General features: G+C 43.0%; 1 protein-coding gene across 2 annotated transcripts in view; it reads left to right on the top strand.

Annotated features, from left to right (window-relative positions):
- Cep162 (centrosomal protein 162) overlaps positions 1-12,108 on the top strand; it is a 66,161-nt gene that overhangs the window by 40,096 nt on the left and 13,957 nt on the right. For both annotated transcript variants that reach the window (XM_052187692.1, XM_052187693.1), the window contains 5 exons: positions 1,774-1,900; positions 3,040-3,203; positions 3,961-4,065; positions 7,776-7,988; positions 10,687-11,339. In XM_052187692.1, coding sequence (XP_052043652.1) covers positions 1,774-1,900; positions 3,040-3,203; positions 3,961-4,065; positions 7,776-7,988; positions 10,687-11,339 — 1,262 coding nt within the window. The remainder of the gene's footprint in view (positions 1-1,773; positions 1,901-3,039; positions 3,204-3,960; positions 4,066-7,775; positions 7,989-10,686; positions 11,340-12,108) is intronic.

The raw sequence follows: 12,108 nt of genomic DNA on the forward strand, positions 1-12,108 counted from the left end.
GCTGGCAGAAGTCCTACCCTATTCTGTCTTCTGACCAGCCATTGGGTGATCAGCTTTTATTGACAAGGCAAAGAATCAATGGCAAAAATTGTTTATAGAAACTTGAGATAGATTCTTGACATAAGCATTACCATGCCATGTCTATGGTGAAACAAGATGTGAGGACAAAGAAATCAGCATTGAATAACACAAGGATAACCTCTACACAGTGCACAAAAATACTATACCTACAAAGAGCAGGAGCGGTGGCCATGTGCTTATACTGTAAGTAGTGAGAAGAGTCAGCACCAGAGCAGTGCTATAGAAAACAGTGCAAATTTGTGTGGGCATAGAGAGGATAACTGGCATTCCCTTCCTTGCTATGAACTGAACTCTGGGATTGGAGTTGTGTGCCACATGCGTGGCTGATTGTTGTAACTCTTGTATCATAATTACATAAAAAGGTTGAGCATTAAGATAAAGGTTCAGGGGCTGACGAGATGGCTGATGAGTCGGCTGACAAGGACGAAATAACTGACGAGACGGCTCAGTTGGTTGAGCCACTTTCTGCTCTCAGACGGTTCTGAATTTTGTAAGCCAGAGGAGTGGACGTAGCCCAAGTATTGACAGAAGCGTGGGGTACAGGGATTTGGGGATTCATTTCGTTTTTTAAATTATTCATGTGTGCATGAGTGTTTTGTCTGCATGTGGGTCTATGTACTGCACACATGCCTCGGATCCCCTGGAACTGGAGGTTAGATGGTTGTGAGCTACCATGTGAGTGCTAGGAGTCAAACCTGCACCCTCTGGAAGAGCAGCACATACTCTCAACCACTGAGCCATTTATTCAGCCCCTTAACCCTTATTTTCATGCCCAACCCCTTTATGTAATTATGATACGAGAATTATTGAAACATGCCAGGCATGGTGACATACAGCTTTAATCCCAGCACCTGGAAGGCATAGGTAAGTGGATCACTGTGAGTTGGAGTCCAACCTGTTCTACCTATGAGTTCTAGGCCAGCTAGGCTTACATAGTGAGAACCCATCTTATTTTAAAAAGTAAAATTCTGCTTTTAGGTAATAGGTCAAGTAGCAAGTGCTGAGAAGAAACTAGAGCTGTGCTTGGAGACGAGGGATGCTACTTTCAGAGAAAGTGGCCAGGCAAGGTCTACCTGGGTCTTCCTTTGAGCAGACACAACATGAAGAGACAGGCACAGGCTGCTTGGCAGAAGAATATGGAGCACACACCCTTGAGATAGGAATGCTCACCGGGTAGGGGTTATTCAGAGAACAGCAATCAGGCAGCCAGGGCTAGAGGGAACAGGAGATTCTAGTGGTGTGCTCAGCCATTGTCACAGCTGAGTTGTGGGACTCTGAAAGTCGTGGTTAAAGATGTGTGGCTGAGAGGAGAACCACCACAGGGTTCAGCTAAGAGTCCTGCTAGCTGCTCTAAGAACCGGCTATAGGGGCTGACAGAGAGAGGTATGTACTTAGATGGAGGTTCTTGCAGCAGTCCAGGTGAGGGGTTACTGACCATCAGCATGCTTTGAGAAAAGAACACATGAGGATAATAGAGTGGTGTCTCCAATGGATTGCTGGGAAGACCGGACCCAACACTGCAGACTGGGAAGTTACTGATGGTCCAGGGGTAGAGCACCTCTGTGCCTTTTAGATTAAAATAGGACCTGAAATTAGGAACCATTCACGGCAGGTTGAGTAAAGGAGAAAATAGCCCATGATTTATTTACTAATTTGCAAGTAACCTCCTTTTGTATTTCTTCAACTACCAAGAAAGAAAAAACCCATCTAATGGACGACATCAAAAGACTGAAGCAAGACAAACAAGCTCTGGAAGTGGACTTGGAAAAAGTAAAGAGAGAGAGGGACCAAGCCAAAGATCAAATCGCCTATGCGACAGGTGAGCGCGGCCGAGACGGTCCCTGTTCTCTGGTTCTAAGCAATTGTTGTACAGGTAACAGAAACCGAATGGTATCATTAAATACTTACGCTGAAAGTAACTTGTAGTCATTGAAACATTTTTAACTGTAAGATGATATACACTTACTGTTACCAAGAACAGTTGCACCATCGAGGGAAAATCATACATTAATTGAATTTATAGCTTTGTTTTGAATTGTTTAGAGACCTGTGGTCTTAGCCTGACTGAGAGCTTCCTGAAGGCAGGGCTAAAACATGCTGTGAAGTATTTGCCTTCGAACAGGCAACACTGCAATATTTTCTAGGAAATGAAAGGACACGTGGCATAGCAGCCACCAGGAAAAATTCCAGGAGGAAGATAAGAATAAGAATTTAATGGGACTGGGGAGGGGGCGTTCAAACACACAGCACTTGGGAGAAGAATGGCTTCGGAGCCCTCCCTGACAGTGAGATTTAGAAGGAACTGAACAGAAGGAGGACTCAGTGTGCCTTTAGCTCATGGCTGAGTAGTGGGTGGGGGATGGGGCAGCAGAGCACAGGCTGGAGAGAGAGGTCAGGAGGGCTTTGCACCAGTTAGTCTTCTACCTACAGTACCTTCTGCTTCAGTGTGAAAGCTCTACCAAGAACCCATTCTGAGTGCTTATGAGAATATGATGGTCCTTTCTAATCTCTAAAGCAAAAGATAAAAGCTATTTTCAAGAATTAATTTTGAAAGTTCAGAATCCTTTTCATGTAAATTTATGTTAGCTATAATAATACATTTTGATTTGTAACTATAGACATTCCTTATAATTCCTCGAATTTATTCATTTTCCCCTGAAAACAACTTAATTTTCATAATAAGTCAGTAGAAAACAATCACATATTTCAAGATAGCGATCCTTGCTAAGAGCTAGGTTTGGATTATTTTATTAACACAATCTGTTGGCTCTGTTACTAAAAGACTCAACTAGACACTGATCTAGACATTATTTGTTTTTGCATTTTGTTTCTTCATAATGCTTTCACTAGATAGACTTTTTATTTATAGTAAGTACAATTTTGTTATTAGCATATTTTGAAAATTACTATCAGGTTATTGAGCCAATTTATCATACATGTGAAAAATTATACATACAGGTGAAAAATTATATGAAATAAAGATTTTAGAAGAAACACATAAACAAGAAGTCAGTCGTCTACAAAAGCGGTTACAGTGGTACGCTGAAAACCAGGAGCTTCTGGATAAAGATGCAGCTCGTCTCAGAGAGGCCACTGAAGAAACTGAGAGGCTAAGATCAGAGGTGTGTTTGCACAGGAGCCAACTGGCTGTGCTGTCACTCACAGGGCGTCCTGTCACGGCTCCATCACTGCCCTGTGCTTGTCCTCTGTCCTGAAGATGACCCAGGGCTGTGCACTTGCTCAGCATTGTGCCGTCCTCAGCTCCAGCCCTGGCTCTTTAGGTCTGCATTCATAGCTAGTTTGGGTTTTCATTAACTTTAGATGACTTGTCTGTTTAGGTAGACTGTAGATAAGTGCTATTTATCACAGCCTGACCCCCAGGGCCCTGCTGAGCACCTCCTCTGTGCCACTTGCTCGCTCGCTCGGTGATTTGACTCCCCTAGCCATGCAGTGTCTCCTTGCCACTTGCTGCCTTGTCCTTGAGTTTTCACATGCCTCACTAACTCTCCTCCTGCTGCAAAACTCAGCTCAAGTTTCTACTCTGAGAACTTCCTCCTGCATCCTACCTGCTCTGGCTTTCAGTAAGTAGTGCTTTGTTACTGGCACTTAGCTCCCTGTCAGGTGAATTCCTTGTTGGTTTACTGGTTAGCTTATTAACCATCTCTTTGTACAAGTGCACAGACCCAGCCTCTCTTGTTTGCCCACATTTCCTGCAGCCAGTACTGTACTTCAGAGACACCTGGAAAAAGGAATAGCCCAACCAGTGCCTGTTACGGAGTTAGTGAGTTAGCATTATACCCCTCTTCTCACACACCTTTGGTGCTTTCCTGTTGTTGTAAATATACTTCTGACCTTCCCACATACTTCCTTTGAGGACAGATTGAAAAACTGAAAACTGAGTCTGGAAGCCCAGCTACTCAGCAGAGGTTACGCTCAAAGGAAAGAGCTCTTGATGCCAAAAGAATTCAGGATCTGGAGCGGCAGGTAAGTGTTAAAAACGTTTTAAAAAATTATTGAAGCACTTTTAATATATATAGTGCTTTGTTTCAGGATTTCCCACAAGATGTAATTATTTATGAGATCCTTAAAGTGTATGGCATAGCCCAGGGCCTAACCTGCCGAATGTTAGACTGAATGTCTCAGTCCGAAGAGAGAAACCGTTTGATGAGAGATCCTTCTGCCTTCCAGCTCTAGCAAACTTCTAGAAAGAAGGAAGTAGAAATTGGAAGCATTGGGTATTGAGTTTATTTCCTGCTATTTGGGAGGCTGAAGCAGTAAGATCATTTGAACCAAGGAATTCAGGACAAACTCAGGAAACAGCAAAATCCTTTCCTTTCTCTCTTTTTCTAAGAACAGAACTAATCCATATCCTGAACTCCCCCACCACACCCCAAAAAATAGGTGGGAAGGGAGTACAAGAAGATTTTAGAATTGGGAATGTTGCTGACTTAGGCAATATTACTAAGGAAACACTGCACCTAGACCATCCAGTGTCACAGTCCCCTGGCTGTGCAGGGCGTCCCACGGATTCATCTCATGGTCTGTGTAGCAAGACTATTACAGTCTTACTGGGAAGCTTCTGAAAATGAAGAATTTTTTTTATTGAAGTAGTTTTGGGGGAATACAGTCAGCTTTCCTTCTATTTTTAAAGCATTCTATATAGCATTTATATTTATAGCTAAATATTAAAGAACAATTTTTCAGCCTTTGATGAGAGAATAGGACTGTATAATCTCCTGATTCTTAAACAGACAGCTATTATTTCATCACAGACCTAAGACTGTGAGGTCATCACAGACAAGTGGTTTTATGAAGAGGAAAACTAAGTAAAAATTCAACTTTGTTACTTTCACGGGACCTTTCTGGTATTAAGAGGTATGACTTAGTAATTTGTCTGCAGGGCCAAGAAAAGGCTAGGACAACAGTGGCTCGAAGAGCTAGAGATGTTCTGTAGTGCGTGTAGTGCAGAATTGTACTCGGGCGTCTTCAAGCTTAAGGTTTCCCTTGACGAGTGCAGAGCAGCTGTCCAGAACTACCAGGGCACAGAGACAAAGGAGCAAGCCATGGGTGGTCTCTTTAGAGAGATCATGTCAGCCTGGATGTGTGAGAGTAGAGAAATGGGAAGCTTACCACGTGTCTAAGACGATAGAGGTGGGCGGGGGAGAGGGCTGTCATCCAAGTGCTTGCCCTGAGAGCGTGAAGCCAAGTTCAGTCCTTAGCAACTCCAGCAAATGTCAGGCATGGGAGCATGCACTTGTCATCCCAGCTCTGGAGGGAGTAGAAACAGAAGTAAACCTGGGGCTCCCTGGGCAGTTAGACAGCAGCCCTGTCCACGCAGCCCGACTCTAGTAAAATCCCTGTAAACGTCATCTCAAAACCACTCCTGAGCACAGCACTCAGGCATGACGTGAGTCACGCGGGCGTACACGTATTCATATTCATTCTCTCTCTCTCTCTCTCTCTGTCTCTCTCTCTCTCTTCCCCAAACCCCAAGTGGTGCTCCGTGTTGACCAGAAACATACTCTTCATAAAAGTAACTGAACATGTATTGATTATATATCTTAGATTATAGCCTATAAAATACTCATTAATAACACTGCTAGTGAGGTTTGCCACATGTGCATTCTGATGTGCTTGCTTGTTCTGTCTTCTTGAGCATTTCTTTTGTAATGATTTTACACTTGAATATGTTTTATACTCAGAGGGTATCACAATATAGTTAGAATCATTTTGGAGTCATTGCTGAAATAGATTTGTTGTAAATAAGAAGCTTTTTCTAAATAGAACATAAGAATGAGGCTAATTGGATGTACTTTATAAGAAAAATTTTACATTGTTTCTATTCATACTTTTATTTAATGGACTATATTACAGTTTATCAGTGAGACTGTCTTAAAATTGGCTTTGTGAACCAATCATTTGGTATCATTGACCAAAGAATAAAATTTTAACCCAAAATTAAAGAAATTACTGATAGAAGTTAACTTTCCTCCAAAAATGTATTATGTATTTCATTATATGGCATTTTTAATATTAAAATAGATCTATTTATTTTAACATATTAAAATATGCTAAAATGTTTTAGTCTAATTCTCTTTTTAATATATGTGGCATATATATCTGCTCTAATGCTTACTAATTTACTCAAATATAACTATATTATTAATACCAGAAGAGATGCCTCTGAAAGTTGTCCAAGGGAAATAGATTTGTAATATGTACCTTGATAGATCTCAGTTGGTTGTGTACCATGAATGCAGGCAGTTTTTAGAAAGAGAAATGCTCGCTGCTGGCTTTGCAGATGGTCTGAAATTTCTACTGGGAGTTGTCTACAAACAGGATTTTGAGCTCTAGCAATTAAGAAGGGTAGTCTTTATTTTAGACCAACATAAAAAAAGCCAACATTTACCAGTGTTCACTCTGTGCTGGTACTCTGCAAAAGCTTATCAAGACGGAAGTAAATTGATCCTCCCTGTACAAATCCTGTGAGTTTACTATTGTGGACATCCTTGTTTAACTTATAAAGCAAGAAATTTGGTTTGAGCAAGGTCATCTAATGGGGAACAGTCTTATCAAACATGACCTAACCACTGTGCTACACTGTGTCTCAGAGATGTTTTACTGCATGCTCATGGGCTAGAGAAGCATTTGACCAAAGACTGTTAGGTTTAATATATAGTTTACAGGATGCCATGGCTAGAAAACCATTTTAAAGCAGCTACAGGCACTGGCCCCTGTAATAGCAAGCTGTAGTGTCTGTGTGCTGGGACACAACACTCTCCTACAGAAAAGTCTTAAAATCTTGAAATATGTCATTGGTTTTTAAACTGAGTGGAAAAATTGTCTTTTATGAAGACTTTAAGAGGTCATTTTGGGGGAGGGAGAGATGGCTCTATGGTTCAGAGCACTTGCTGCTTTTGCGAAGGACCCAGGTTCAATTCCCAGCACCCGTGTGGTAGCTCACAACAGTCTATAACTCTAATCTCAGAGAATACAGAACATTTCTGACCCATGTGGGCCCATGCATGCACATGGCACTCAGAGAAAACACTCATATATGTACTTCTTCTAAAGGGCACTATTAATTGTCCTTGTCAGGAAAGGCCTGATGTCCTAGACAGGCAGGTACTTAGGAAGCTCTGTGTCCGTGAAAGTGCGGTGCCTTCTCTGTGGATATCAGTATGTTTTCAGCCAGTTTGTAGTAAGAGTACTGTCACACAAAGGGGCCAGTGGGAAGAAGAGCTCTGTACTCCAGCTTAATGGGGATCACAGTCTAACCAGGCATGCCCTTACTCCCTGTGCTATACTGTGTCTCATATGCGTTACTGCATGTTAATGGGCCTGGAGAATGAATGTTGAAACCAAGACTGTTGGGTTTAATATATAGTTTATAGGATGCTATGGCCATAATACATTTTAAAGCAGCTACTGGCACTGGCCCCTGTAATACCAAACTGCCATTACCAGGAGTCTGAAGATGTGCTTCAAGTGACTGTGAGATGATCACTGAGTTGAGCAGGTTAGATATTAGAAGGTAATCCTTTGAAATGACTGCATCCTGTGCTCCAATTCAGCATGGAAATAAGCTGTAAACATCCTTAACATGGCTGGTGTATCATTATCTAAGCTTATTACACTGCCTTACCTTTAAGTGTATATTTGTGAACTTAGGTATGTTTACCACACTTTCATAGGTTAAAGAGATGGAAGGGATTCTGAAGAGAAGGTATCCCAACTCCATACCTGCTTTGATCCTGGCTGCCTCGGCAGCCGGTGATTCCGTAGACAAAAATACAGTGGAATTTATGGAGAGAAGGATAAAAAAGCTAGAAGCTGATCTGGAGGGCAAAGATGAAGAAGCCAAGAAAAGCCTTCGCACCATGGAACAGCAGTTTCAGAAAATGAAGGTATGTGCGAGGGAGCAGGCCGGAGCATGGAGCGGGGAGGTCCCAGCCCTCCCTGCGCAAAGCACCCGGAGCATCCATGCCCACCAGGGCGGGTGGTTCAAATAAAGGAAGCGTCGTCCATCATGTCTTCCGAGCTCCTCCAGCAGCTCCTCCTACTTCACACAATAGTCAAGCACAAGATATCTTTATGAACCCCTGTTGGTTTTAGAGGCAGAAGAAAATAAGTCAGGAAAAGTAGTTTGAAACACTTGTGCTGTGTGTTCAGAAGCAAAGGAGAGAGGACCCTGTTGTTATGACATATCTCCACTGAAGTTCACCTGGGCCTGGGTGTAGGGAAGGAGCTAAGGCAGAGTGGGAGGGGCTACTGAAGAGCAGGGTTTTCCATTCTTCTGTGGAACAAAAATGAATGAAAACCTAAGTGCCAGAACAGACCAAGGATGCAGCAGGACATGGCACACCAGCTGCTCTCTTCCTCTGCAGCCCAGCCTGCCCAGGCAGGTGCTGCCGTGTGAGAGATTCTTTTAGTGCTACTGTGCAAGCCTGTTGCATCCAGCTCTGATTAGTTCCTTCTTGTATTTTTGTAAGCATTTGTCCCAGCTCTATCAGGCTCCTCTTGCCCCAACTAATATCTCTGTCCATATGCATGTGCACATACCCTCACACACATACACATACACACACATCTCTGTCCATATGCATGTGCACATACCCCACATACACACACACACACACACATCTCTGTTCATATGCATGTGCACATACCCACCCCACACACATATCTCTGTCCATATGCATGTGCACATACCTACCCACCCACACACACACACATATCTCTGTCCATATGCATGTGCACATACCCACCCACCCACACACACATCTCTGTCCATATGCATGTGCACATACCCACCCACCCACCCACACATCTCTGTCCATATGCATGTGCACATACCCACCCCCCACACACACATATACACACATCTCTGTCCATATGCATGTGCACATACCCACCCACACACACACATCTCTGTCCATATACATGTGCACATACCCACCCCCCACACACACATCTCTGTCCATATACATGTGCACATACCCACCCCCCCACACACATCTCTGTCCATATACATGTGTACATACCCACCCCACACACACACATCTCAGTCCATATGCATATGCACATACCCTCCCCCCCACACACACACATACACACACATCTCTGTCCATATGCATGTGCACATACATTCTTCCCACACGTATTCTTTACATGGTCATTCTGCGGTACATTAAGGGTTTTGTGTGTATCAGATAGGTCCTCTACCTGAGCCACAGCCACCCCACGTATTTCCATGTTTGTTGATACCCCTTGAGCAACTTCTGTGTGGTTGTATTAAGTAACTAGATATTTAATAAATGCTTTAATCATTTAGCCATATATACCTGGGTATGTTCTGCACAAACGCTCTTATGATTATAATTACTGTTTAAAGTTCACTGAACACATAGGGACTGGTGTGAAGTCTAACCTATATCCTGTTTCTGTGCCTATAAATCTATGTACATTGATTTTTCTTCTCTTACGGTCCCCTATCACATTCCTCTCCTGCCCTTCCTCACACTACCTGCCACTTCCTGCTCTCATTTCTGATTTTTGGTAGACTAAACTTCAGTAGCCTTTGTGTGCCCTCCTGTTCCTAGATGACCCTGAGTCGCCTGCTCCGATCTGACCCATCCAGGAAGACCATGCCGTCTCCGGCCTCCTCAGATCTGCAGCATCAGCTGCCTTGGCCCTGTCCTGTGTGTGTCTTTACTGCAAGCGCACGGACCGTAGCAGCTGTTGTGTTGCTTTTTTTCCCAGACCATTATCTGGTTGAAAGTGCAGCTAAGGGTCAAAAGAATGAAGCCCCATGCCTAGTATGAAGTTGTAGCTCAGTAAATACTCATAAATGAGCAAACACTGGTACCTGATTTAAATAGAATGAACTTTATTATTTATATTTCATTTTGCTCTAAAAATCTAGTATAAAAATCCAAAGCTGTTGTACTCCCTGTCTTGAAGATGAATTGTTCTCAGGAGGTAGAAGCTAGAAGATCAATCACAAGTTCAAGGCCAGCATGAAACAAAACAAAACAAATGGAAAACGTACTGTTTCTCATATACTTCAATACCTCCTCCAGTTGCTTTCTATGTTTATCCTCAGAGTATGACAGCTTGCATGGAGAATCAGCAGCATAGGTTAACATTAGCAATTAGCTTAATGTTGATAAAGTATCAATACTATTACTTTAGTAAGCCTCAACTAATTTTCTCTTTTTGACCCAAGTTCTCATGTATCTCAAGCTGGCCTTGAGTTCACTGTGTAGCCTCAACAGATAAACTCCCAAACCTCCTGCTTCTACCTTTCAAGTTCTGGGGTTGCAGACCTGGGCCACTACACCTGTCTCTTAAACTTATTTTAATGTTTAAAACATTTGAGGGTTTTATAAACACACATTACCTAATATATATGATTCAATTTTAAATGATATAGTTACACGTCAAAGAATAAGACCTCAGTATATCTGACTTTCAAAGAAAGTTAAAGACATAAGAATATGTGAGTGTTTGGACAGAGGACTCATAGAAATACAGTAAACAAGGGGCTTCACTAGGTAATGGTGTGTTTAACAGGGTTTTAATAGGTCTGAATTCTTTCCTCAGATTCAGTACGAACAGCGGCTGGAGGAGCAGGAACAGCTGCTTGCCCACAGGCAGCAGGAAGCACCACAGAACCAGCGTGTCAGCTCATCCAGGCTTAAGGCTCTTGAGACAGAACTTGGGGACATAAAGGAAGCCCATCAGATCACTGTAAGAAAGCTGGAAGCTGAAATTGATGTTCTTAAACATCAAAATGCTGACTTAGAACACAAGAAGAATGACAAAGAAGATCAGGACCTCCAGTCCATAGAATTCCAGGTAGAACAGGCGCAGGCAAGGGCCAAGCTGGCGAGACTCAATGAAGAACTGGCAGCCAAGGGGAGAGAGATCCAAGACCTTAACAAGACTGTGGAGAGGCTCCAGAAGGAAAGGAGGGTGATGCTGTCGAGGCAGATCCCCGGGAGCAGAGAGGAGACGGCTGCCAAAAGGCTGAAGAAAGACGTTCTGCGCCCAAGCAGAGGAAATGTGAATGCCTTCCCTGAAACCCTGGATGGCAAACTGTACCACCCACACACCTTTACTGACTCTCATATTTCGGAGGTCTTACAGGAAAACTACAGATTGAGAAGTGAGCTGGAGGGGTTGATTTTAGAGAGAAATAAGCTGAAGATGGAATCTGAGGCAGCAGTATGCCAACTGGAAAACTCCATGAAAAGGTAAAGGTTAAATTGTTTATAGATCCATGGGAACACAAAAAAGGTTGGGTTTTTTTAAGTTATGAGGCCTATTTTGTCTATAATAGCTTCACCTTGAAACACGTTCACATCTGCATTTTAAGAAATAGCTTGCCTCCTGTCCGTGAAAGCCCGAGTTTGATCCCAGCTCCACAGGAACAGGGTGTGTGGTGCATACACACCATCCTCTCATGAGGTCAAGCACTCAATAGAAGCAGGAGGGTCAGAAATCCCAAGTCACTCTCAGCTGTGTAGCCCGCGAGAGGCCTGCTTGGGATCCATGAGGCAGGTCTGTTTATTCTATTGTATGTGCAGTAATGTGTGAAAATAGAGGATTTCCAGTGTTGTAACTTTCCTACTGATGAAACACCAGATTCTGACGACCTGACACCTCTGTGTAGTCCAGTCCGTGTCCAGGGTGACCAGAAGGATTCCTCTCTTTCTATTCAGATGCTCATCCTTGCCGCAGGCTCCCTTCCCTGCCCACTGCTAACTAATCCCAACTGCCAGTCAGTTTTACCTCCTTTATTGCTTGAGTTTACTGTCTAGAAGATGCTGTATGCCTATAAACATTCCCACCTGTACCACCTTCCTCTCTGTACTAAACAGTACATCATGTTGTACATCCCACCCCATCGTCGTCATCCTTTCAGATCTCCCAGTCGTCTTGCTTGTAAAATAAATAATAATAGTAGTAATAAATAAATAAATATTCTTTAAATGCCCTCATGGTCATCTGGTCACTGTGCCC

The sequence above is a fragment of the Apodemus sylvaticus genome, chromosome 7, assembly GCF_947179515.1.
Source record: "Apodemus sylvaticus chromosome 7, mApoSyl1.1, whole genome shotgun sequence".
Taxonomy (NCBI): Eukaryota; Metazoa; Chordata; class Mammalia; order Rodentia; family Muridae; genus Apodemus; species Apodemus sylvaticus.